This window comes from Euleptes europaea, chromosome 10, assembly GCF_029931775.1.
Source record: "Euleptes europaea isolate rEulEur1 chromosome 10, rEulEur1.hap1, whole genome shotgun sequence".
Taxonomy (NCBI): domain Eukaryota; kingdom Metazoa; phylum Chordata; class Lepidosauria; order Squamata; family Sphaerodactylidae; genus Euleptes; species Euleptes europaea.
The window spans coordinates 69,861,592-69,889,132 of NC_079321.1; the positions used below are offsets into that span (position 1 = coordinate 69,861,592).

At 42.3% G+C, this 27,541-nt stretch overlaps 1 protein-coding gene across 1 annotated transcript; it reads left to right on the forward strand.

The window, feature by feature from the left end:
• The first annotated feature begins 1,324 nt into the window (after nucleotides 1-1,324).
• On the forward strand, nucleotides 1,325-26,888 carry NUS1 (NUS1 dehydrodolichyl diphosphate synthase subunit). Its single transcript, XM_056856337.1, has 5 exons — nucleotides 1,325-1,730; nucleotides 19,907-20,029; nucleotides 20,460-20,612; nucleotides 24,717-24,816; nucleotides 26,666-26,888. Exons 1-5 carry the CDS (start codon nucleotides 1,325-1,327, stop codon nucleotides 26,754-26,756), a joined length of 873 nt encoding a protein of 290 aa, XP_056712315.1. The 3' UTR covers nucleotides 26,757-26,888.
• Nucleotides 26,889-27,541: the final 653 nt, after the last annotated feature.

The following is a 27,541-nucleotide window of genomic DNA, read 5'->3' on the forward strand; positions in this document are numbered from 1 at the left end:
ATTAAAGTTTATTTTCAAAATCTCGGAATTGTTATTTTGAACCTTGGGGTCCCTGCCCCGAGCAAAAAAGTCCTAGTGGTCCCTGGTCAAAAAAAGGTTGGGAACCACTGCTCTAGATGCACATTTCCCCCATCTGAATTCTCATAACTCAAAAATAAGCCCCCATGCAGAATTTTGAGAAATCAGATGGGGGAAAATGTGCATCTGTAGAGCGGCAAATCCAAGGTACAAATTACAGGCTGCTTATGCATGGGAGGTTCTACCTTGGATTTGCTGCTCTCTAGATGCACATTTCCCCCATCTGAATTCTCAAAACTCAAAAATAAGCCCCCATGCAGAATTTTGAGAATTCAGATGGGGGAAATGTGCATCTGTAGAGCGGCAAATCTAAGGTACAAGTTACAGGCTGCTTATGCATGGGAGGTTCTACCTTGGATTTGCCACTCTCTAGATCACTGGTTCCCAAACAGGGGTCCGTGGACCCCCAGGGGTCCGCGAGAACTAAATTAAGGCCCGCGAAACAAAGTTATAAACCCATAATAAATTAATATTTTCAATTAAACGTTCTCTATTATAATATATATATATATATATATTCAAATATTATTCTAAGTTTAATGTTTAACTAACAGTTATGATTAAAGTTTATTTTCAAAATCTCGGAATTGTTATTTTGAACCTTGGGGTCCCTGCCCCGAGCAAAAAAGTCCTAGTGGTCCCTGGTCAAAAAAAGGTTGGGAACCACTGCTCTAGATGCACATTTCCCCCATCTGAATTCTCATAACTCAAAAATAAGCCCCCCTGCAGAATTTTGAGAAATCAGATGGGGGAAAATGTGCATCTGTAGAGCGGCAAATCCAAGGTACAAATTACAGGCTGCTTATGCATGGGAGGTTCTACCTTGGATTTGCCGCTCTCTAGATGCACATTTCCCCCATCTGAATTGTCAAAACAGCCGCTTGCTGCTTCTATGTCCGCGGCTTTTCAGCGGAATGCCCACCCCACCCACTAGATGGCGCTGCGTGTGAGGGAAAACGCGGGCTCGTCTGGGAACTCAGAAGGCCGTCGGAGGCGGTTCCTCCCCGGGGCCACGTCATTCGTTCCATCCGCCCGGAAACGGCACGAGGCGGCGGAGTTGGGGCCAATGGGCGCGCCGCGCGTGGGCCCGGGGGCAAAGGTCACCGCGGCTGTGGCGATGGCGGCGCCCGAGGAGGTTGCCGGGGCGATAAAACCGGGCCAGTGAGGGCTGCGGGAGCGAGATGGTGCGCGGCCGCCGCTCCGGCTGAACCTCCCTCCGGTCGCCCCGCCGCCGCCGCCCTCTCCAATGAGCGGCGCGTTGGAGTCGCTATGGCGCTTCCTGCACGGCCTGCTCTTCGCCCAGCGCGCGCTCCTGGCCTGGCTGCGGGAGCAGCTCGGGGGTCGCGGCTCGCGGCTCGGCCGCTGGCGGCGCGGGGCGGCTTCGGTGGCCGCCGCCGCCTCGCGGGCCCTGCTGGTGCCGGCGGCCGCCACGGAGTTCTTCGCTTTCCACAAGCCGGCGGCGGCGGCGGCGGGGCGGAAGGCGCTGAGCAACCCGAGCCGGTGGCGGCGGGACGGGAAGGCCCTGCAGAAGCTGCCGGGCCACGTGGGCCTGGTGGTGACCGAGGAGGAGCCCAGCTACGCGGACATGGCCAGCCTGGTGGTGTGGTGCATGGCGGTGGGCATCTCCTACGTCAGCGTCTACGACCACGACGGTGAGGGGCGTCGGCCACGGGGGCGGGCCCGCTGCCCACCGGCCGGGGGGAGGGAGGGAGGCCCTGGGAGCGGGGGGGCGGCCGCCGCGGGAGCGTCGTTCGCTAAGCGACAGGGACCCCGAGGCTATGAGATGGCAAACAAGGGTTCGTGGGGGGGGGGGAGAGAGACCTGGGAGCGTTATTTCAAGAACACCGTTTATTTGCAGCTGCCGACTCAGAGGCCCTAATGGGCAGAAATCTCTGAGCCCCGATCATACTGAGGGATATTGATCCAAATTCAAGATATGACAACCCATCAACATTCAGGGTAGCGCTGACAACACTCCAGACATAGAGGCGGCGCAGTACAGTTCAGTTCTATCCAGCTCTTGTTATGGTTTACTGTAACCCTCCGTGACTCTTGCCCCAGTTACTAGCTCACAGACACACAGAGATATCCTGCCCAGCAACAAGCTATTCCCTTGCTGTCCAAATACATTTCAATACATTTACAGAAAGGAAAAGAGATTATTACAAATTGCTAAATCAGTGGATCTTCCATAGTCAGTGGAAGTCTACCTGCTGTCATAGCTACATGGTCAGTGGCAAGATTTGTTTCAGTCCTTGTATCCCTCCAACACTAGATAGAGGCTGCTCAAGATCAATGGATCAAGGAGCTTCTAAGGGGTAAAAGGAAAAAGGAAAGGTAGCGTAGTTCCCAACCGGGGATCCGTGGACCCCCGGGGGTCCGCGAGAACGGAATTAAGGTCCGCGAAACAAAGTTATAGACCCGTCATACGTTAATATTTTTCAATTGAGTTCTCTGTTATAAAAATATATGTGTTCGGATGTTATTCTAAGGTTAATGTTTAACTAACGGCTACAACTGACGTTTATTTTCAGATTCTCGGGGATTTTTGGTCTGAGCCTTGGGGCCCCTGCGCCGAACAAAAAAGTCCTAGTGGTCCCTGGTGTCAGAAAAAGGTTGGGAGCCACAAAGGGACTAGGCGAGCGTATGTGTGTGTTCAGTGCCGTCAAGTCGCTTCCGACTCCTGGCGACCCTATGAATCAAAGGGCGAAAATGCATGGCCGCTTGAGCCTCCTTTCTTCCCTGTTCCAGCCAGGATCCAGCCAGGATCGAACGCACGGCCGTTCGTTCGATCCTGGCTGGAACAGGGAAGAAAGGAGGCTCAAGCGGCCGTGCGTTTTCGCCCTAAGTCCTCCAAAATGTCCTGTCTTTGACAGCCTTGCTCAGGTCTTGCAAATTGAGGGCTGCTGCGGCTTCCTTTATTGAGTCCATCCATCTCTCGTTGGGTCTTCCTCTTTCCCTGCTGCCCTCAACTTTTCCTAACATGACAAACACGGCTACCCGCTGTGAACTATGAATGAAAGTCCTCCAAAATGTCCTATCTTTGACAGCCTTGTTCAGATCTTGCAAATTGAAGGCTGTGGCTTCCTTTATTGAGTCCATCCATCTCTCGTTGGGTCTTCCTCTTTCCCTGCTGCCCTCAACTTTTCCTAGCATGACTGTCTTTTCTAGTGACTCCTACCTTCTCATAATGTGGCCAAAATATGACAGCCTCAGTTTAGTCATTTTAGCTTCTAGGGTCAGTTCAGGCTTGATTTGATCTAGAACCCACTGATTTGTTTTTTTGGCGGACCAGGGTATCCGTAACACTCTCCTCCAAGACCACATTTCAAAGGAATCTACTTTCTTCCTATCAGCTTTCTTCTTTGTCCAGCTCTCACACCCATACATAGTAACAGGGAATACAATAGTAGAAAAGGGCAAGAGTCCAGTAGCACCTTAAAGACTAACAAGAACATTTTCTGGTAGGGTATGAGCTTTCGTGAGCCACAGCTCACTTCTTCAGATACAGCTAGAATGTGAATCCATCTGTCTTTAAGTAGAGTGAATTCAGACAAGCATTAGTATGTAAATGTTAACAGTATGTAAATGTGAAAGCTCATACCCTACCAGAAAATATTCTTGTTAGTCTTTAAGGTGCTACTGGACTCTTGCCCTTTTCTACTACTGCAGGCAGACTAACACGGCTACCCACTGTGAATTCTCTTCAGGGAATACAATGGCATGAATTAACCTGATCTTGGTGGCCAGTGACACATCCTTACACTTCAGAATCTTTTCTAGCTCCTTCATGACTCCCCTTCCCAGTCTCAATATCAACTAGGCGAGTAGGTGATGTGAAAGGCCCTTCTCTGCCTGTGATCCTGGAGAACCGGTCTGAGCAGACAATACTGACTTTGATGGATCAATGGTCTGGTTCAGTAGAAGGCAGCTTCATGTGTGACCCTCTTCCTCCGTCTGCTTCCCTTTCCGCTGCCGTGTTGGTAAGGACATCTAGGGGCTGCTGGCCCCACTTAAGCACTTGGGAAGTGCTTAAAAGTCTTTAAAGCATGGATTGTAATATAGGGTAGCCTAGACTGAATAAGTAAGGCGTGGAATCTCAAATCGAGTAACTGTATTTATCCTGTGTGAGTCTCTTTATAGCATCTTGGGGTGAATAATTGTAAATAGTGCCTTCAGTGTTTCTTAGGGTTGCCAACCTCCAGGTACTAGCTGGAGATCTCCTGCTATTAGAACTGATCTTAAGTTGATAGAGATCCGTTCACCTGGAGAAAATGGCCGCTTTAGCAATTGGACTCCCTCCCCTCCCCAAACCCCACCCTCCTCAGGCTGTGCCCCAAAAACCTCCTGCCAGTGGCAAAGAGGGACCTCACAACCCTAGTGTTTCTGTGGACTTCTTACCTTAAGCATAGTGTCAAATTAGATGAGAGAAAGTGAAACCTATGAATGGGAAGGGAGCACTTAATCCTATCATCATGTGTTGATTTTCTGATCTCAAATGGTCTCTGTAAACTGTGTTTATCCCAATAAGGTAAAACATAATAGTAATAATGAATATTATTTACACCCTGCCTCTGGGTGGCTAATGTCATACCTATATACATAGTAAATACAAAATTTATAATATAATTTAAAATGGGACCGATTTTACTACATTTCCATACAGATGGTGCCATCAACTATTTTTCCATTGGGGAGGAGGTTTCTACAGGTAGCCGTAATCCCAGATAACAAGAGGTGGGCCAACAGTTTCACTCGTCTGTACTTAAGGCTAGGTAGAATCACATTCTAGCTGAATCTGAAGAAGTGAGCTGTGGCTTAAGAAAGCTCATACCCTGCCAGAAATGTTGTTAGTCTTTAAGGTGCTACTGGACTCCTACTCTTTTCTACTGCTAGTCCCGATTGATGCTGTGCATTTCAAGGAGGTGGAGACAGAAGTATAAAGGAAAGGAAAACAAGGGGAGAGGCAAGGGGGAAGGGGAAGAGAAGGTGGAGGAAGGGACAAGGAGACTGGAGAGAAAGAGGGAAGTTAAAAAGAGGAAGGGAGGCCAATTTAAAGATGTATTACCATTGCTGTCCTCAACTATAGGCCTGGTAGAACATCTCTGCCAAGACCCACAGGGCATGAATCTCACACTTGGTGGCCCTTATGCAGAAAAGCAAGCTATAACTTTTGTAAAATGAAGATATGTTATTTGTATTTTCCTCAGAACATTAGATTGCTTCAAAGGCTGAAAAGCTGATGTAAAAGCAAGGGGCAACCCCCCCTGCTCTCAACCCAAATCTCAATCCCTGCTATTATTTATCTATTTAAAATGTCTTTGCAATCCAAACAGATCTTCCAGGAACTTTGGTCATGTTAAGGACCCCCACTCAGTCCCTCACAGACCATTGGTTTGTGGTCTCCAATGCACATCATATTGTTTGTAAACAATGGCAAATGAATATTTAAATGAGTATTTTGGATATTTAAAGGGTGCTTTAGAAACACTTTACCGTCTCAGTTCTGTGTCAGCCAGTTATTGCCTGCTGCTAGTTCTGCTGCTGTTGATCTTGAATGGCTAGAATAGAGCAACAGTAGATAGCAATGGCTCACTGTCAGATTTCTGTGTCTTTTTCTGCTGAATGTTCATATATACAGGGATGCTGTGGATTTATTTGAGAGAAGAGATCTCATCATTCTTTGTACCCAAACAAAAACATTTTGAGAGTATGAAGCTCTAAATCTTTCCCTCTGTATAAACTGATAAATGTTTATATAGAACTCTGTTATTTTTCTTTTAAAACAGGGGTGGGGAACGTCAGGCCTGGGGGACATTTAAGGCCCGCAAAATCATTTGGTCTGGCCCTTCGTGGGTCCTGGCAGATCTCTAGCTCAGAAGGATCGGAGACTGGCGATCCGCCCCCTCCCACGGACAGGAATAGCCTCTATTCAAGGCGGATATGAGTTTGTTTTGCCGAGAAAAGGAACCTTAGAGTCGTTAGCTATGGAGCTGCTAGGACCGCCCAAGAAACTTTTAACCCTTTCCCACCCGGGCCGTGGAGAAACGTATTGGCTAATTTTTAAGCTGATAATGTTGTATGGCCCGCGAATAATGTTATAAATATCCAAATGGCCCTTGGTGGGAAAAAGGTTCCCCACCCGTTTTAAAAGTAACATCAAAATTTTAGTAGCTTGAATGAAATATGTATTCTCCTGAACATAACAATATTTGCAACAGGTGATTGATACGTGTTGCAGATACAGTCATGGGGACCAGTTGCTCAACCTTGGCTCTGTTTGCAAGGGCTCAGTGCCACCTTGCCCTGTTCAACCTCGCCTTAGTCACAGCCGCCTCTGTACATCTCTTGCAAACAAAGCAGCAGATGGGTTGTGATTCCTGTGTGTGTTAAGTGCTGTCAAGTCGCTTCTGACTCATGGTAACCCTATTAATCAGTGTGATTCCTACTGAGCATTTTTTCTTGGGGTGGGTAGTATCACACTGTTACAGAATGTTATCAATACAATGGCCCTGTCTGGTACTCTACTGTACCTTCAGCAAATGACTGAGAAATTCTGATGATGCCATAATATATCTAAAATGGACAGAACAATAGCCAGAATTGCACTGTTTTACTATGTCAGTTTGAACAATATATAATTGCACTTAAACCCACCCAGTGATATTTGGTTACATATGAGAAACACTAGGCAACTGTCTAGTTCAAAATCATTTAAGAGTATATTTTTTTCCTTTCACGTGTCTCATGAAATTGATTGTTTTCATCTGTTCTTAATTCCTGGGTCAGTAATGAACAAAACAAATCTAGTTCTGCTTTCCCCATTATTTACCACAGCTCTATACCTGAAAGAATCTGGTCAAATTGTTTTCGCTAAAGAGGTTCTGTAAGAGTTGCGTAACAAGAAACACCTGTGCATCACACCTAAACTCAGCTAGTCAACACTATATGTGTTTTGTAGCTGAGATCAAGGAATTTGTTTCCATAAGAGTATAATGAGTGCTTCTCAAACAATTCATAGATTTTTTTTGGTGTATTTTTTTTTCTTTACATCAATATTTATCTGATATAATGAATTACAGAAAACTGGAAGTAACAGCAGTAGGATCCCATGTAAAACTGTTTCTCTGTAGCGGAATTAATTAATAGGAAAAATTGGAGGGGGGACTGCTGTATTGCCACTACTTCGCTACCTTTTTTTTTTCATTTTCAGCATACATTGTAGTATTCTTTTTAATATATTATAATTAATCTGGAGCACCAGCAAATGATGCAATTCTGTGTAGGCTAAACTTTATTTTGTTTGGTTAAGGATACAAGCATGTTATTAACACGCTGGTGTTTTGTCAAATTTAGAAGTGAATCACTGGAATTGTATGGCAAAGGGAAGTGTTTTCCACAGACTGAATACCTTAAAAGCCAAGCACAAGTGTTTCAGGTTCTAGGAAGCTGCGCAGAGATGTACAGATCCTGCCTCTCAGCTGTACTCGAGCATGATTTTTTAAAAAAACAAAGCATGATCTCTTTAGAAGGTTCAGCCTTACAACAAATTGTAGTTGAGTAAAGTCAATATATAAACTCAATTCTATTCATCTGTATTATTTGTTGTAGTCATCCTATACATTGCAAGGAAAAGGGTGTCAAGGATGCATGCTTATTCACAAGTTCAGTTGATGGCCTGCTCCCAAGTTTCAGTCATTTATAATATATTTTATCAGCTTCTCCTCAGTGAAGACCCAAAGCTGCTTACATTGTTTTCCTCTTCTATTCAGGGCTGGCCCAAGAGTTTTTGCGGCCCTCCCCAAGACAAAATGAGAAGTCCAGAATACATCTTTTATTTCATTTACTTGGTGTTTGAAGTGAACAACGTAAAATAAAAATAGGTGTAGTAATGATTTTTTAAAAACCTTTTTATAGTTTTTAGTTGTAACTCTTTTGTACTAGGCCATCTGTTTGTATAGACATGTTGGACTTCGTTTTACATGTCTTTGCTTTCTCAAATTGAGTAGTAGCTTCAAAACTGTTTCTGTTTATTTTGTGTCCTGTCCAGATGGTGGCTGGTACCACAAATCTCTTGCAAAATGACACAGAGCAGTATGTAAGCTTTCAGGTTCTCCAAAACTCAGGTAGCCCAGTCCTGGGCGGGGGGTGGGGGTTAGATCCACTGCAGTCGGGAGTGGCACGGCCGCGCTGCCTCTTCAGAGGTTTCCCAGCCGCAAAAAAGGAAAATAATAAACCCAAAAATCAGTGGGATTGTGCCACTCAAAAAGATGGCGTAGCCTTACCGCTGCAAGAAGGGGTTTCCCAGGACAAAGGGGGTTAGGAAACTACCTAAAGGTAGCTATGCCCCAGGAACACCTCCCAAGATGCTGACGTGGGGACTTGTGTCATGGGAACGCTGCTAGGAGGCAGCATTGATGCCTGAACCCCGAGCCACTGTATCCCAGCGCCAGCATGGATGCCACCCGTGATGGCGTAGGTGCCCCTTATCCCATGTTAAATGGGCACTTATGCCACTGCGGGGTCATGCCGGCTCCTAAGGAGCATCACACTCCCCCCTTCAGGATTGCAGCCTTAATCAGGCTTGGGTCATGATCTTAAGCTTAATGAAGAATCCTAGAGAACTTGAAAGCTTGCATACTGTTTTGTATCACTTCGGCTGGTACTAATAAAAGGCATCACACAGAATTTGTGTTTGTCTTCAGATATTACCTTTTAGAAATACTTACTGTTCAGAAGTAATATTGGAGCACACTTTGGACTTCTTTGCAACTGAAATGCCTTTTATTTTGCCCACTGTAAATGTGGCCTGGCAGCAGAAAATGAAAAAATCTATAAGAAAAATCAGCAAACAGAAAAACATACATGGACATTTAAACACTGAACTGTAACTAATACAAGTACAATTTTACATCCCTTCTACAGCAAGATACCTTATCTTATGGTAGAAACTAAATGCCTCAGTCAAAATTACATCAAATATAGGTATTCTCTTGAATAGCCAGGTCTTTCTACTCTGTCAATCATGTACATGAAATACTGATTTAGAACTATGTAACTGGTCAGAAATTCCCTGTTTCTAGCCCTTATAGTATCTGCCTTCTCCCTGACTAATGATCTAAAAACTACCTCCGCTTTTTCTGTAATACAATAGATGAGTTTACATAACAAGGATTCTATATAAAGCAACTTAGAACTGTTTCAAACTGTAAAAAAGCAAGATAATTTTCTTTTTAAATGTTGGCAGAGGGTTGGTTCATTATAGCTTTTTTAAAAATACAAAACCATGAGGGAAGGGGCAGAAATCAATATTGGATTAGTATTTTGAGCAGAGGACCTTAGGCAGAGGAAGGGTGAGTTTGCTCACTTTGCAGCAGCGAAGTGTTGTTTTAACAATCTGTCTTTAATTGCAGGTAGCAGCAACCATGGGAAGGAAAGCAGTTGTGGAAAAGTAGTGTGTGATTGTTCACAGAATAAAAGACTAGATCTACAAACATGTTCAAACAGATGAACAGTGGAGTTGAACATTCAAAACAATGATTTGATTTGGTTAGAGTATTGGATTAGGAACTGGGAGACCCAGGTTCAAATCTCCACTCTGCCATAGAAGCTTGCTGGGTGACCTTGGGCCAGTCTCATTATCAGCCTAACCTCCCTCGCAGGGTTGTTGTGAGGATAAAATGGAAGCAGAACAATTGCACTGGGCCTCTCTTCTTTCATCATCAGGATTGGTGGCACTGTGCTCTGTAGTGGCAGCAACAGGCTCTAGCTCCCATTCTGTAGGCATAACAAATGGCAGCTCTGAGCAGCACCATGCTGACATACCGAACCAGCACTTCCACACTGCGACTCCTATAGGCTGACAAGGCAGTCATTGTACTTGCAAAGAGAATGCAAGTGTTCAACCTGTCCCTGATAGAGAAATGCAGTTGGAATCTTACTGAATGGTGTTTCCCATTCCGTGTGCCTTGTGGAAAGGAGAGAAATGGATCACAGCTGGATGTAGTTTCTGACCACATTGTTAAAGTAAAATTCTGAAGAAATAATTGTAGGAGTTCTCAGAAAAATGAGCGGTGTGCTCCACATTCCCAATTACAAGAAGAAGAAAGAGAAGAGTTAGTTTTTGTACACCACTTTTCTCACAATCCTTTCCTCTCCCCACAACAGGCACCTTGTGAGGTAGGTGGGGCTGAGAAAGTTCTGAGAGAACTGTAACTGGCCCAAGGTCACCCAGCAAGCATCATACAGAGGAGTGGGGAATTAAATCATGTTCTCCATATTAGAGTCTGCTGCTTAACTACAACATCCACACTGGCTCTCAAGAGGGGGAGAGGAGACAAGTATGGCACTTGCTTGGGACAAGTTCCCTTCCCTAATGTCAGCAAACTGTATATGGCAGCAAAATGGGGTTGGGGAGTTAGACAAAGCTGCCTCTGTGCAGATTATTAAAAGAAAGTTCTTATTTTGAGATCAGACTTGCTAGTTAAGTGTCTTTTTGCTTCTTTATGGCAGCATTGTTCAGCAGTCATGAATGGCTGCTGAAATGTCTAGATGTGGATAAATTCAGTCATGTGCATTCTCGGACTGTATCATGAGAGTTTCTCCCCCCCCTTCCCCCTTATGCATCTGTTAAAATGTCGTTTTTAAACTTTAAATGATTCATCTCAGGGCTTGTTTGACTACAATATTCCTGGAACACAACATCCATATTGGAAACTAAAAGGAGAAGCAGCCAGACTGCACTAACTGGTGTAGTCTTGCTCATGTGTGTTCTTCTAGATCAGTGATTCCCAAACCTTTCGGGCCACTTCCCCCTTGGATCCACAAACTCAACCCCAGAGCCTCCCTATCCTATAAAAAGCATTGTTCAAAATAGGGGCTTGCATGATGCACTAAAGACGATAATAACAATAAAAATTTCAAAACAGTAACAATTAATTGCACATTATTCAAAATCAAATTAAAACTTTTTAGTTGAAATTTATTCAGCAAAACTGATGAACTTGATCCAGTGGTACCAGCTCTTCAAAGTCTGGGGGAAAAAATCCACCAATTTTGCCAGCATGGTGCCATAGCTTGATCTATTGTAAATTAGTGAACAACTCAGCTGAAGGGTCCCACCTCTAGTGCCCCCCCTGCTGCCCCGTTGCCTCTTAGTGCCCCCCTAGGCAATCCCACCGCCCCCCAGGGGATGGTAATGCCCACTTTGGGAACCACTGTTATAGATAATGCATCCCTCCTATAGGTCATTTAAATGGTGCATACAGAGAGGGGCCAAACTGAGTAATTATATGCTAGACAATAACCTCAGTAACCCAACCATGGGGGTGGGGGGTGGCATGCATTCTTCTTCAGTGAAGATTTTATTTCTGATCCAGGCACAGAAGCAGCCGCAAGTAGAACTATATCAGTTTATCTACTAAGATGTGACTTTACCAGGACTGTCTAACATAGGCTGCAGTGCAGGTATAACTGTTTGGCATGGCATTAAAATCTACCTTCAACCCAAAACATTGAAGTGATTTGGCCAGGGGCTGGGTTCATGTGTAAACAAAGAGTTCAGTTTGTATTGAAGTTCTTAAGTTCTCTGGACAAGACTAGCTAGTTCAGGACAGTCCCTCCCTTGAAGACTTAAGAAAACTGTGCAGATGGTTTGTATCTGCAGCTCGTGTTCTGAATCTAGTAACTTTTTATATAGCCATTTTGAACTTCTTTCAGGGAACCACACAGATGTTTCTGTGCTGATGTGGGATTATGGCATTGGTTTGAGGATACCCTGTTGAGAGAACACTGAAATCTTCTCTGGATTCCAGGAATGGTAGTCTGGATTTAGGATCTGTCTGTTTGCTTATGTATTCTTCTTATATTGAAGTTTACACAAATATGTTTACTCAACATTCCAAGCGGACTCTCTGTTTAACAGGATGCCTTTTAAAATGATCAAATTGTATAAAAACATTTTCTTGCAAACAAACAGCAATGGAAGGGGAGAAAGTTGCATTCTGCTGGCAGAAATTCCTTGGGTTGAAACGAGACTAAATTTTCAAAGCAGAATGGAACTTTTCTGGCTCCCCTCTCTCACTGCAGGTCCCTGATCTTTGCAAAATGCTGCTCTTGGGGGATAGGGGGTGAAATATGGGGAGTCTGCTGAAGGAAGGGGGAATCTAAAGCAATTGCCATTTTATTCCAGATCCAACCTCTGCCATCAGTGGAAATTACCAGTGGATCCAAGTTATTTTGTATTCCTACTATGAAAACAGCTTTCTCTCTTTAATGAAATTTGATGCTTAGCTCATTGTTTATTATCACCTTGTATTTGGTCTAAGAACCGTCCATAGACTAAAACAACAATTATTAGACTTCCAAAGAAAAAGAATTTGAAATATTTGGCTAAACCCAAAAATGACAAGTGCAGTCTTTATTCAGCTACTTGATTTTACCTGTGTGTGCAACTTATGGTGAGCAATGTAATAAGTGCAGTTGAACTGTGTAATGACTGGATGTTGCTGTAGCTTTTTTGGAGCAATACCTGACTCTGTATGCTGTAACTTATTTTGAATAGTTCAGTCCATATTAATGTACTATTTAATTTGGCTGATGCAATTAATTCAGGGTAATGTATGCAGTTTACAAAAAATTACTTCCAAGTATATATGAAATCAAAAGCTATACTGGATTGAACATCCTAAACTGATAGGTGGCTTTTTTGTTAATTTAAGAGAGATGCTATTTTTCATCTCTATATTATGATTCCGGAGAATGCTAAACGTGACTGCAGTACACTTTATGTGCATTACTCTGGGTGCTCGTCTGAAGCGAGGTAGGTGGCCGACAGCCTTTTGAAGAAACTCCAGGTCTTCCACTAGTACAGGATGCAGCAGATCAGGATGCAGATCAGCCCATTCCTGATCTGGTGGCGGCTGGGAACGGTGGGGAGGAGGCGCTGCCGCACCACCTCCGAAGCCATTCCACGGCTGCCGAAAGACAAAAAAGGCTTTTGTGTGTGTCACATTTTGCCAGCGTACCCAGGGTGAATGGGGACAGCCTGAGACAACCTAATGGCAGCCTGGGACACCGGCAAGGGCCTTTACACTGGTGGGATGCTGGCGGGGTGCTACTGCTGCAGTGGCAACCAGTGTCCAGCTTTCCCCGCCAGCATTGGGGCCACTTATGGGAGCTTAAGTAGCCCGGACGCCGGCATGGAGGGCCCCAATGCCAGCACAGCGCCTTCCTGGCTTCCTAAGGGCTTTCGCCCTTAAAGGTCAGGAATGCTCTGTTACTGGCACCACTTTGAGGGAACATACACCAGCAGTATTAAAGAGCTCCACTGGCTTCTGATCTGCTTCTGGGCTAATTAAAACTGCTGGTTTTTACCTTTTAAAGTCCTAAACTGCTTAGGCCCATCATTGCCTTCCTATCAAGGGCCCTGCTTAACATTGCCTTCTGAAGTGAGGTAAGTGTGTGAACTTGGCTTTCTCTTTCATCGTAGTGGTTCGACTTTGAAATGTTCTCCCTGCAGCTTTTTGCCTGGCATGGTATCTGGTAAATTTCATGTAACGATACACTCCTTCACCCAGACGTTTTCTTAAATTCTACTTTTTTGACTGCATTATTTTTGGTTTCTTTCTTTACCCTTTTATGGTGACTTACATGCCTAATCTTTTAATTGATCTTAACTGGCCATCCTGGCAACTCAATGAATTGAGAGTACAGGATATAAATATTGTAAACATGGAAAGCACTTTTCTAAATCAACATAAGCATTTTTTAGGGTTTTTATGAATGAGCAACAGTTTACATAAGACAAAATGTAAATCAAGGATTAGATGCAATAGGAAAAAGGGTTAGTGGACTGAAAGGAAAATAGCGAAAACCATTGAAACAAAACTGAGGCAAATAGAAAGACACAAGTGAAAAATTAGAATCTTCGAGGAATATGGCCATTAATGAACTTATGATCATGGATTGTCCTATATTTAATGAGCTGAGGGCTGGTTTAATTACTCCTTTATTTAAAAATATGGAAATGTCCAATGTGGCATCTGGCAGTACGAAGGTGCAGGTGACGAGACCATTATCAGATACAAATGATTCTGTTACTCTGTCTGTGGCAAAATCTATAGGGGCAATAATTAAATACCAAAAGAACAACACTAAATAAGGCATTTTAATTCCTTTATTTTCTGCTCAAGGCTATAGCTGTATGAGCAGTGATAGACAGATAGAACTGTGGTGATATTATTTATTTTTAATGTGTAAGTGTGTGTGTGAGAGAGAGTGTATTACTGTCAAGTCAGAGCTGACTTATGGCGACCCCGTAGGGCAAGCGTGTCAAATGCAATTGTTACGAGGGCCAGATATGACATAAATACCACTTGGTCGGGCCATGCCTGGCCAGCCCAGATCAAGAGTGTGTGTGAAGCTGGCTGGCTAGGCTGGCTTGCGGGCCAGATAAGAGCTCTCAAGGGCTGAATCCGGCCTCCGGGCCTTATGGTTGATACCCCTGCCAAAGGGTTTTCAAGGCAAGAGAGTTCAGAGGTGGTTTGCCATTGCCTGCCTCTGCGTCATGCCCCTGGTACTTTTTGGAGGTCTCCCATTCAAATACTTGCCAGGGTTGAGGCTGAGTGTGTGTGACTGGCCCACACTCACCCAGGACGCTTCCTTGGCAGACTGGGGATTTGTACCTAGATTTCCCAGATCCTAGTCTGACACTTTACTCACTACACTATGTGTGTGTGTAAAGTGCCATCAAGTCGCAGCCGACTTATGGCGACCCCTTCTTGGCGTTTTCATGGCAAGAGACTAGCAGAGGTGGTTTGCCAGTGCCTTCCTCTGCACAGCAACCCTGGTATTCCTTGGTGGTCTCCCATCCAAATACTAACCAGGGCTGACCCTGCTTAGCTTCTACAAGGACTTAAATGCAAAAACGGAAAGAGAGTGCAATAGATCTCTTTAAAAAAATTGTTTTCTTCAACAATATGATCACATTTTAATGACTGTTTATAGAAGTAGCTTACTGGATGAACTCAGTGACAGAAACATTAGCCATGGGACTGTATCGAGCTACATTGTGAAAATTTAGGAATTCTTACGTTTTCTTAAGGGAGTGCTATTTTTCAATACTCTTCCTCCCAACCCCCCAACACTCTGCTGTTCTTGAGAGTCTACTGCTCTAAGAATAAATTTTTAAGGCATTTGGTGGGCTGCAACACAGGAGGGGGGACTCGTCAAAATTGCTGTGCCCTGTTAAGGAAATTTAAAGTTTGTTGGCCTTTACATCTACACAGTTAACAAAGCTTTTTGGAAGAACAGAGTCTTTGAATGTAGGTAGTTCAGATGCACAAATGTTAGTAACCCTACAGGAGAGGCAGAAGGTAAGCTCTTAACATAGATCTTAATAAAATATATAAAAATAATGATCATAGTAATAGGATCATAATCAGCCTTGAGTTCAAGTGAGAAAGGCAGACTATAAATTTAACATTTATTTACAATATTTAAAGGTCATATGGAATAAGGTTTGGGATTCAGGCTAAGACTTTATACAGGGGGACCTATAGAATAAGTTGAAATGGATGAAAATAAAAGAATTGGAACAGTTATTTAACAGTTGTTACAAGTATTAATGTTTTAGAAGGACTTAAACTGTAGAAACCAGATAGACCCAAAATATGTATTTTGAGAAGATATGAAAGCTAACAATCAACTTGAAGACACATATGGGAGAACAAGGGCAGCAAGTGTATTGTTCTTTGTAGTTTACAGAAAATCAAGTTTGAGTCTCAAGAGAGCACCATATATTAAATATAGAAAACTTGCACCAACTGTATTTGCCTTGCTTTAAATTGGGGTCCAGTTTCAAACTCAAAGGCGGCAGGTAGTATTATGTCTTGTAAGCACCATGTCATTCCTGCTTAGCAATATGGAGCAACACACTGTCAGGTATGCTTTGTAGATTAGGTCCTATTTGTGTTTGACTGGAAACAAATTAATAATACTTGCTGAATTCTGGTGGAGGATTGATGTTGCGACATCTTACTTTGCAAAGTCACCTCTGCAGTCTTGTTACTGGTTCAAACAAGCAGCTAGTGTGCTGTTTTTGCTTTGTTTTTCTTAAATAAAGGTTAGACTTAACAAGAGTGGTGTTCACTAACTTCGTTTATATAACAGTGCAGACCTGTTTTTCTGGTGGACATCAAAACTTTTAACTCTTAGTTAGCATAAAGGCAAACTTTGGGGAATTGTTAGAAGTATTGCAGATAGTGGCTGGGTTTAAAAAAATAAGTTTCTAGTTCTGCACACCCAAGGTAGCTAATGAGCATCAAACAGCACTTTAGCCTACCATGTGGTACACTCCTCTAGACTCTGAAACCAAAGGGGTTTCTAAAGCTGTTTGAAATGTTTAAAAGGGAAAAAACCTTACTAGGCATGAAGTCCCCTGACCTGGATGGCCCAGGCTAGCCTGATCTTGTCAGATCTCAGAAGCTAAGCAGGGTTGGCCCTGGTTAGTGCTTGGATGGGAGAGCGTGAAGGAATAGCAGGGTCGCTATGCAGAGGTGGGCAATGGCAAACCTCTGTTAGTCTCTTGCCTTGAAAACTACTGGCTTGCCGTAAATCGGTTGTGACTTGATGGCACTTTACACGCATACACACATGAATGAAGTAGCCTACTAAAAGGAACCTTCTAGATCTTTGATTATTCATATTTTCAAATTATGTGAAATTCTGTTCATAGGTTTTTTTAGCTTTAGTTACTTGCTCTCTTTCTAATAGTAACAATGTTTGCCTTGCCTGCTTAATTTTAATTTGACATCTATCTTGCGCAGTGAGACTCAAAGTAGATTAACAAGCAATGTAATAAAATACAAGTAAATACATACAATAAAACAGGATTATACATAACATAATAGCAATATGATAACACTAATAAAGTGGATTACTTGATTTGAGATCACTGAATTAAAGGCAGTGTAATAATCTAGTGAACAATGCTGGGGAGGGGGCTAAATTTTTCAGACAATTAAACCTACAACCTTATTCCCTTTCTAAAATTGTCTTCCTGCTTAATTCTGTTTAGGATATTTTATGAATACTTCACTGTGGTCATAATCCAAAGATTCACAGAGCAAACTCCATATGAATAGCATATGTTTGATTTTTCTTTTCATTGTATCTTAATGTGCTACACATATACATTTTTTTTGAGACAAGATTTCTACTTTGGGATGGATTAGGGCACTAATCACATATGCACAGTAAGAATTCCAGCTGTCTTTATGCAGGCTTTTGGGTATGCTGAAGTGAATTCTGTGGATCATGGCCAGGATTGCTGTTTGCTACAAAATTAACTTGTCTTGGTTTCTTGAGTTTTATGTACCACAAGGTTACTGTGAAGACTGTTTATGGTATAAAAATTGCTGGAATGACAGTATTGCAGAGTTTAATGTGAAGTATGTGGTATCCACTGAAATGTTTCGCAACAACCTGTCTATACTTGTATAGTTATGGTTAGTCTGCATTGGGCTGGCCTTTTGAAGGTGGACCCTTCACCCCCCTTTCTTAATCTGAAGGCACTTTTGATCCTTTTCAAACTGGTTTCTGGCCTGGTTGTGGGACTGGAACAGCCTTGGTCACCCTGGTTGATGACCTGCTGTGGGAGATGGACAGAGGGAGTACGATTTTGTCCATTGTCCTGGACCTGTCAGTGCCTTTCCATACTTTTGATTATGGTATCCTTCTGGACCACCTTTCTGGGCTGAGATTGGGAGGCACTATTTTGTGGTGTTCATGGTCCTCCTATCTTCAGAAGATGGTGCTGAGGGAGTAATGCGCAGCCCTTTGACTTGTGGCCCACAAGTATCTATCTAATCCTATTTGTCTTTCAACATGTATATGAAACTGCTGGGTAAGGTCATCTGGAGACTTGGGCTGGGTTGTTATCTATATGCAGATGACACTCATCTCTGTCTTGCATTCCAGCCAATCCCAGAGAGGCTGTAGAAACCTGATCCAGTGCCTGGAGGTAGTTTTGGAGTTGACGTGGGCTAATAAAATGAAGTTTAATCTCAACAGCACAAAAGTGTTAATAGGGAGTGGAAGGTCTGACCCAGGATTTAAGGTGTTACCTGTTCTAGATGGGGGGGGGGTTGCACTCCCCTTGGTCTTCAGCTTGGAGGGTGCACTTGGGTGCAGGCCTAAAATTGCGTAAGCAGGTGGCAGCTGTGGCCGGGAGCACTTTTCATCAGCTTTGACTGGTTAGCCAGCTGAGGCCATTGTGGCACATGCCCTGGTTATATCTAGATTAGATTACTGCAATACACTCTACGTGGGGCTGCACTTGAAAAGTTTTCAGAAACTTCAATTGGTACGGAATGCTTCAATCAAGGTGTTAACTGAAGTGGGTTGTAGGGACCATATCTCCCCACTCTTGGCCCATCTACACTGGTTTCAAACTTTTTTCCAGGCACATTTCAAGGTGTGGATGTTTAAGGTGTCCCACATGGTTTAGAGCCAGCATACCTGAAGGACCACCTACTCCCTTACAAACATACCTGACCACTACAATTATCTTCCGGAGCCCTGCTCCCTGCCAAGAGAGCCAGCATGGTGTAGTTTTTCAGAGGGGTGGACTCTAATCTGGAGAACCGGGTTTGATTCCCCACCCCTACACAAGAAGCCAGCTCGGTGACCTTGGGCTAGTCACAGTTCTCTTCGAGCTCTCAGCCTCTGTTGTGGGGAGAGGAAGGGAAGGAGATTGTAAGCCGGCTTGATTCTTCTTAAAAAATGTAGAGAAAACTGGCACATAAAAACCAGCTCTTCTTCTGAGATTAGATGGGTAGCAACCTGAAAGTGGGTCTCCTTCAAAACTCTGGAACTTTCTCCCCAGGGGAATTCCTACTGTCCCCCTTTTTTGCTGTCTTTCATCAGTGAGTGAAGACTTTTTTGTTTTGTCTAGTGTTACCTTGGTGATCCTATTTTCCTGCTCTGTTTTTAATTGCTGGTATTGTGTGTGTGCATTTTAGTGTAAGAGCCCCGTGGCGCAGAGTGGTAAAGCTGCAGTACTGCAGTCAAAAGCTCTGCTAACGACCTGAGTTCGATCCCAATGGAAGTTGGTTTCAGGTAGCCGGCTCAAGGTTGACTCAGCCTTCCATCCTTCCGAGGTCGGTCAAATGAGTACCCAGTTTGCTGGGGGTAAAGGGAAGATGACTGGGGAAGGCACTGGCAAACCACCCCATAAACAAAGTCTGCCTAGTAAACGTCGGGATGTGACGTCACCCCATGGGTCAGGAATGACCCGATGCTTGCACAGGGGACCTTTACCTTATATTTTAGTGTATTGTATATGTATTTTAACTTTTAATTATTTGAATCATGTGTTTTTGTTTGGTTTTAATGGTTTTTAAGATATTTTTATTATATGTTTTTGATTTGTTAGCCACCTTGGTGTCCCTGATGAGGGAAGAAAGGCAGGGTATAAATTGTGTAAGTAAATAATTAAGTGGATCTGAAGGTAGGTTTCCTAAGAAACACTTGACAATTATCATGTAATGTCTGAATCACTACTTTAAGTTCCCCAAGTTGTAGAATCTGTGGATTTGCTGTGGATTCATTATGTGGACTTTGGGTTCATTTTTATCCACACTTCTTCCAAGCAATTCAAAATATCTAACAAGTCCAGACTTCCTTAGTTCTAGAAAAGGTATTGTTTGTGTCAGTTCCTGTCAAATAATTTCTGCAGCCAGAGTTAAGATCAACCATCGATCTCCTCAAAAAGAATAGTGAGCTGACATGTATACCCTTCTGTCTTCCATTTGCTCTCCCTGCCCAGGTATTTTCAAGAGAAATAATTCAAGACTGATGGATGAAATCCTAAAGCAGCAACAGGAATTGTTAAACCTTGACTGTTCCAAATATACAGTAGAATTTGCAAATCAAGACAAAACAGATCAAGGTAAAACAGCTTTGGATTTTTATTTTGGCTTTATACTGATGTGAAGAGCTGGCATTCATTCCCGTTGATCTTTCAGTGGGAATGAATGGCATCTCCATGAACACAAAAGATCAAGTTGATTTCTAGGTGTATGCTCAGGTCTCTGAAATTATGCATACATTTACACTATGACATGATGAATGTTATTTGGACTTTGCTGAGATGTGGCACACTCAGCAAATATTGTCTTGAGCATATATGCAAAATTAATTTTTTGTAAGATGAATTCCAAATGCTGATTGAGACATATTGGGCAATTGGAGAAGAAAACGAAGGGGTAGAAAAATGCAGCGTTATTCATCATTCACTTATGGGGGGCGGGAGCTGGCTTTTCAAGCACTGATGCCATTTTCCATCTGAGGTTTAATGTCACTGAAATATTTTATTACAGTTTTAAATTGCCAACCTACATTAAAAGTGCTGTCTCCAGAGGATGGAAAGACGGATATAGTAAGAGCAGCTCAGAAATTTTGCCATTTAGTAGCACAACAGCAAAGAAAATGCACAGATCTGGACGTGAATGTCTTGGACAACTTACTAAGTAGTAAGTATGCTGTGGGAGTGATTTGTTTTGCTCATTTTATAACATGTGTTCCACCGTTACAATGTTCAAGATACCATACTCAAATTAACAGGCAACAAACATACTAAAATGCGCTGTGAAAAGCAATGAAGTGACCTGACAGAAACTGCAGAAGTATGCAGTCCCAAATGCACTCAAAAACCATACAAGACAACCTTAAACAAGCCTGATGAAGAATACCAATGTGGGTGTGTTATGGACTCTTTCCAGCAGACCATTCTATAAGTGGTCTGGAGCCGCTCTGAGCCCGACCTTTGGGTTGGGGAGAGCAGGGTAGAAATGTAATAAAATAAGACAGGAGCTGCAACAAAGAAGGCACAAGCCCTAGCAGAAGCTGTACAAAACTGCTAAGTGGAGGGTACTATAAGGAAGGCGTGCTGAGCTGAGATAAATTGGTGAATGGGCTCATACAGGAAGAGATGGTGATTCAGGTATACAGCTTATAGATGTCTTTATAGATAAAGAACCAGCACTTTGAATTGAACTGAGAAGCAAGTTGGAAGATAGTAAAAGTGTATTAAAATAATCCAGGTCCTACTAAAAGGCAGTCAGGCATTTTTACATCAGTTGTAACTTGGCTGTATTTAAGAGCAGCCCCATACAGAGCGCATCTATCTACTCAAAAGGACAGCTACCGGTAGAAGGAAAAGTGGTCAGTCCAGTATCAATAGTTTTCAAAGCAAGCACTTATTTCTGGTTTTGGAATTCATAAGAAATTGTGTATGTGAGGTAGCAAAAAGAGTGATCTGTGAGGTCACCCATTCAAACAGCATCTCAGCCACCAACTCACTAGGTGGCCACAGTCATGCCTGCCTGCCTCTCTCCCTCTCCCCCCCCCCCCCGATCTGCAATATGGGCATGGCCTCTGGCCAGCTTCACAGGATATTGTGCAGATTGCACGATGAGATGTGTGAAGTGCTTTGAACATTGAAAGCACTATTTAAATGATAATTATTCCCAATGTTGAATTTACACTTTTCTTTTTGGTAAAGTTGAATGGCATTCATGAGACTTGTTTCCCACAGACCTTTTTGTGCGCCTGTCATGTATTTGCCTTTGTAATAAAGCAAGCCTGTGTGTGATGAGTACTCTACATGGGAGAAGTGTATGGAATGTCATACACAGAAATAATATCTGTGAGGCAAATTCATCTACAACTACTAGACTTTCCGAGCACACTGTGTACAAATGTCATCCAAATATATGAAGACATTGACGTTATTTATAATTTTTGCAATGCACAAAATTACTGAAGAAAAATTGGATGAAACAATCGGCATAGAAATTTTTGATAGCTGAAATGTAGCTTTAGAAAAACTGTAAGACCTCCAAAATGTAGCTTGAAAGATTTAGATTTTTTAAATACTGTCAATAGGTAGACTGCACTTTTATAGCAGTAGTAATTGTTAAAATCATCAATATATCTAATTCTCAGTATGGCCAAATCTGTGGATACGAAATCTGTAGATTGGAGCCATGACCAGACTAGATTTTTCTGCTCACATGAAAAAGCCCCAGGTTTTCAGAAAAGCCTGATATCCTGTTGTTATTTTTAATGGGGGGATTAAACTGAAGATGGGAACAGATAAAGGTAGGTTGGCTGGTGGGTGGGAAGGAGAGAAGGGCACAAGCAAAGAGAGAGACCTATGAAGGCTTTCAGGGAAATGAAAAGAAATAATAGGGGAGGGGAAAATGAGATGACCCCTGTAAGTCCTTGAAGGTCCCCCACATGTAAGTGCCATAAGAGAAGTAGTTTTGTGAATAGTGTAGACTTGTAAATTTTTAAAGTAATTTGAAAACAATAATTTGTACTTGACAGTTTGAGGAGGGTGTGCTCCAATTTTATTAGATTACTTACAATGCCTTAGATTATTTAAAAACTGTTAATTTACTGAAGGTATCAAAAATAATAGCATGTTTAGTTAAACATTATATATATATATATATTGACATATATATATATTGACATAAAGGCCTACCAAACATATATTGCAAGTGCTGGCATACACAATACTATCCAATTGTGTGTCAACACATCATTCATCAGAAGTCGATATGCATATCAGTAACATCTGAGAATCCAATCAAAGGCCAGTATTGTTTGCGATGAGAACCATTCATGAACAGGAAATTTATAAGCAGGAGACGGGATATCTGGATTGATATTCATCCAAGGGGGGAGGGGAGGGGGGGGAGAGAGAGAGAATTGGCCATATGAACAGTATCATTACAGTAAGTAAGTAGCCTGTTACCTCTAGAGTTCAAATCTCTAGCTACAGCTTGAAGATGGCAGCTTCTGTTTTTTGGGTGATAAACACTCAGGGGTCTACAAAAATGTCTTCCTCTGGTGATCTGGGAGGCACATCTAACCTAGCAAATGCTTCAGTACAAAGCAGGACATAGAAAAGGGCTTGTTTGTTTCATCTTGGTGACTTGAAGAACTAGGAAACAGGATTCTTTATGGTTCTGAAGCTTGGTGTGAGTTCTTCCCCAAGTCATAAGAACATAAGAAAAGCCATGCTAGATCAGACCAAGGCCCATCAAGTCCAGCAGTCTGTTCACACAGTGGCCAACCAGGTGCCTCTAGGAAGCCCACAAACAAGACGACTGCAGCAGCATTTATCCTGCCTTGCTCCACAGCACCTCATAGCATGGGCATGCTCCTCTGATCCTGCAGAGAATAGGTATGCATCATGACTACTATCCATTTTAACTAGTAGCCATGAATACCCCTCTCCTCCATGAACATGTCCACTCCCCTCTTAAAGTTGGTAGCCATCACCACATCCTGGGGCAGGGAGTTCCACAATTTAACTATGCATTGCATGAAGAAATACTTCCTTTTATCAGTTTTGAATCTCTCACCCTCCAGCTTCAGCAGATGACCCCACGTTCTAGTATTATGAGAGAGAAAAGCTTCTCCCTGTCCACTCTCTCCAAATCATGCATAATTTTATAGACCTCTATTGTGTGTCCCCTTAGCCGCCATCTTTCCAAGCTAAACATCCCTAATTGTTTTAACCGCCCCTCATAGGGCAGTTGCTCTAGTCCCCTAATCATTTTGGTTGCTCTTTTCTGCACCTTCTCAAGCACTGTAATATAAGTCAGGGTAAGGAAGGGTCGGTAGTGACTGCAACCTATGGCTGGTTAGCAATGACAATCCCAGTCATCTTAAAGAATTTCTCATGCAGTAGTTATAGCCATGGTTTCCAGCGTGTTTTTTTTTTTTTTAACGCCTTATATGTTGGTAGTCCAATATGCTGTGATTCAAGGAAGCTTTACGTCACTATGGAGGGAAATTGAACAAATGGGTGTAGGCTTTCTGGAAAAGGCTGCTACTACAAAAATAATAATGCCTCCAATCTAAAACAGTATCTTATTACTTAGGTTGTGGCAGCTACTGTTAAGAAAAATGTCAATGAAGTTTCCATCTGTGTATATGCTTCGCTTTGTACTTGGTTCAATCAGGAAACTTATAGTACAATTAAAAGTGAAATAGCATTGCAAATCAAGCACGGTCCGAATAAGTGTACATGCTTGCAATAATATCTGTTGAGGTTGGTAGTACTACTCTCAAGTAAATGTGTTCAGATTTCAATGCAATTATTACAAGGGCTACATGGCTACCTTCAGTTCTACTGCTTACACCTCCTTTCCTTTGAAAGAGAGAAATGCGAAGAACTACTACAGCTTTCATTGCTATGCAAGGAAAACTGATACACAGTGTTAATTGTAAAATGTTAATATTGGTTTGGATCTTGCCTAGAACTTTTACATGCACAAGAAATGCCCCCCCCAAAGCTCCTTGGGAGCAGGGGACCACCAGGAATTGCTAGTGGGGTTGGAATCCCATGTCTCCTATAGAAGAAGGAAATTGGCAAAAATCACCCCCCTTGCCTATGGAAATTCTGGGTGGGATCCAAGCCATCATCCTCGAGGCCTGTAAAATTTCTTTGTATCATCTGTCTGCAAATGTGTGTTACATATTATGGTGAAATGAGCTAAACCTCTACTGAACTAAGTGGGTCTTAGTTATACAAACCAAACTTATTACTCCTTGTATAGGTACTAAAGGCTTTCCTGACCCTGACTTAATACTGAAGTTTGGTCCTGTGGACAGCATATTAGGATTCCTTCCTTGGCACATCAGAGTGACAGAGATCATGTGAGTGGACAGTGCCTAATATATTGCAATTAAAAAATATTGTTCTTTGAATTGGCTGTAGACTTGTATTACGAACACGAGTATCTATAGTTGTGTTAATGAAAGTGTCGTCTGTTCTTCCTTTCATTCTCTGTACAGTGGAAATTCCAAATGTTTTATTTAAAGATAATTTGATGATTTCTTCATCAATGAGATGTAGTCTGCCAACTTTTACACAAATGCAAAAAATGTGTGGGGCCACTATGGATATTTGTTTGTACCCCTAGATTCACATGTAGCTGAACAGGTGGTGGCAGATATTGATGACCAAAAACGTATTTAGTGTTATAGAGCATTAAGGGGGCATTAAGGTCACCCCACGGAAGCAGCATTTCAAAGGACTCTATGGCATGCATTGGCATCCTGCAGAAGGAATCATAGACAATTTCTGCCCTGGTTGGAGAGGTGGAGGTGCACAGGCAGAAAATGTTGCTTTTGTATCTATAGTAAATGCTTCAGGACATAATAGACAGATACGGAAGGAAGGGGAAAATATGCTGCTGTTTAGTCTATATAAAAAGGTAACATAAAAGTGTTAGGGATCCTAGTTCTATGTTCTAATGTGCACCTAAGATTATATTCTTGTATTCCGGTTAGTTAATGACCTAGAATAACTACTATCTCCATGTTCTTCAATTGCTGTTCCTTAAAGGATTGATTTGGGGCAGCAGTGTGTTGGGAAAATAGCAAAAAAGCACCCCTTCATTCTTTGACCAGGTCTTGCTCCAGTTATGGAGGAGCAGAGAGAAGAGAGATTTCTGCCAATACTCTTCTTGCCACCCTTCTACCAATACTCTTAGTGCCACATTGTTTCCCAGGGTCCTCTCTCCCTTATGTGCTGCTGGAGGGGATAGAATAGGATGTTGTAGTGAGAAGGGAAGTGGCTGTGTTTTTCAGTTGGCTAGAACCAACTCCCTGAAGCATAAACTGAATTGCACATTTCATAAATGGATAGCTGAATATGGGCACAATTTACTAGTGTGAAGACTTTGAAGGACCAGGTGGAAAAATACTTGCTGTGGGCAGTACATAAAATTTACTGCCTTCCCTAAACATACTAGACATGTTCTGTGCAATTAGAAAGCTTGCTAAATTACCAACTTAGCTCAGTCAAAGGTGCATCCTAGGTTGCTAGGGTGGGTCTAATTTAGTACCAAGGAATAACTTCTCCCTGTGGAATCCCAAGGTAATATATTTTTATTATAGCTTTGAATGTTGAGTTGTTACTGTGAGCTTTGTGGAAAAATTGTTTAAATTGAAATCTGCTGAGAAATAAAAATATGCAGGTTAAATAACGTCAAATGTGAAGTAATAGCTGTTTATGAAATCAGAAATTAGAATGTTATCCATTATCTTCCTTTGGTAACGTGGTATCAAGGAAGCAAGGGTAATCTTTTCACTTGGCATCAACCCAGTAGGAGACAGATAGACGGTCTAAAGAACTGATATAATTTTATTGCCAGTATTGTTTTAAATAATACTTTAGCTAAGAAAAGCTATAAAAGTGAAATTATGAAGAATTCCAGTTTGGGTGGCCATTGGGCCTTAGTGACTCTGTCGCTTGGAACCCTAGTTATTATGGTGACCTTTCTCCACCATCTTCTTTTCTTCTGTTAACTTTTCGTGTTTCTGGAATTGCCTGTGGCTTCTAAGCAATCTCCTAAGGAATGACTAATGAAGAACTTTTCAAAACAGAGAAATTATTTGAAGTTACAGTTTGGGATCAATGGTATCGGCGTCATCTAGGGCACACATCACATTGGCCACATTTAAAACACTTAGTTTTTCTTTTCCAATTATGTTTTCCCAGTTCTTTGCCTTCACATGTGAACATCAGCTATGAAGACTTTTTCTCTGCCCTCTGTCACTATGCAACCTGTGAACAGCGCTGGGGAAAATGATTTCTTGCTGAACATTATCAGGATTTCCATGGAGAGGACCCAGTGTCTCTGTTTACAAATATCCGTGATATATAAGTCCAGTACGTAGTCTTTCTTAATTTATCAAATTCAATAAAGTGTCTTACCTTTCTAGACTTTGTGTGTGTGTGTACTCATCATCCTTGGAGGTGTGGGAAAGCAATCCTTTACTGCTGTGATATATGGCATAGCAGAAATTTGTAAGGCAGCACTGCGGGCTGTCTCCTCCTTCCAGTGACCAAATCCTCAATCTAAGGCGTACTTCGCATCTAGTTATGAAGTAACTGCTCAAAGTAGCTACAATCAACAGGTAACTTGGACCTCATAAAAGAAGAAGATGGTCTGTTGTCACAGCTTCCTCCTTGGACTTCCATAATGGAACAGCTAGGAGTATATTTGCTTAGTTACCTTCAAATGTTTCTTAAGACTGCACATCAGTTCTTCTGGCAATTAAATGGAATTAATCCTGCAGCTCATAATGAGCTGTAAGTGAATAGAAGCATATACAGTTCAGCTAAGCAGTTCTTACAATGTGAAAATGCTTTTAAATCATAGATTGATTGTATTATTAAACAAGCATTTGAACAACTAATGGCTTCATCTGTTAATTACAGTCCACCTTTTCTCCCACTGGAAAACAGTGGTTTACTAGGCACTTGGTGAGTTGTGTAAAGACTTTGGCAGAAATTGGTAGATGTTTGGTTGGATTATCATATGTATTGGAATCCTATAAATTTAGTTTGCCCATATATAATATAAGCTTTAAG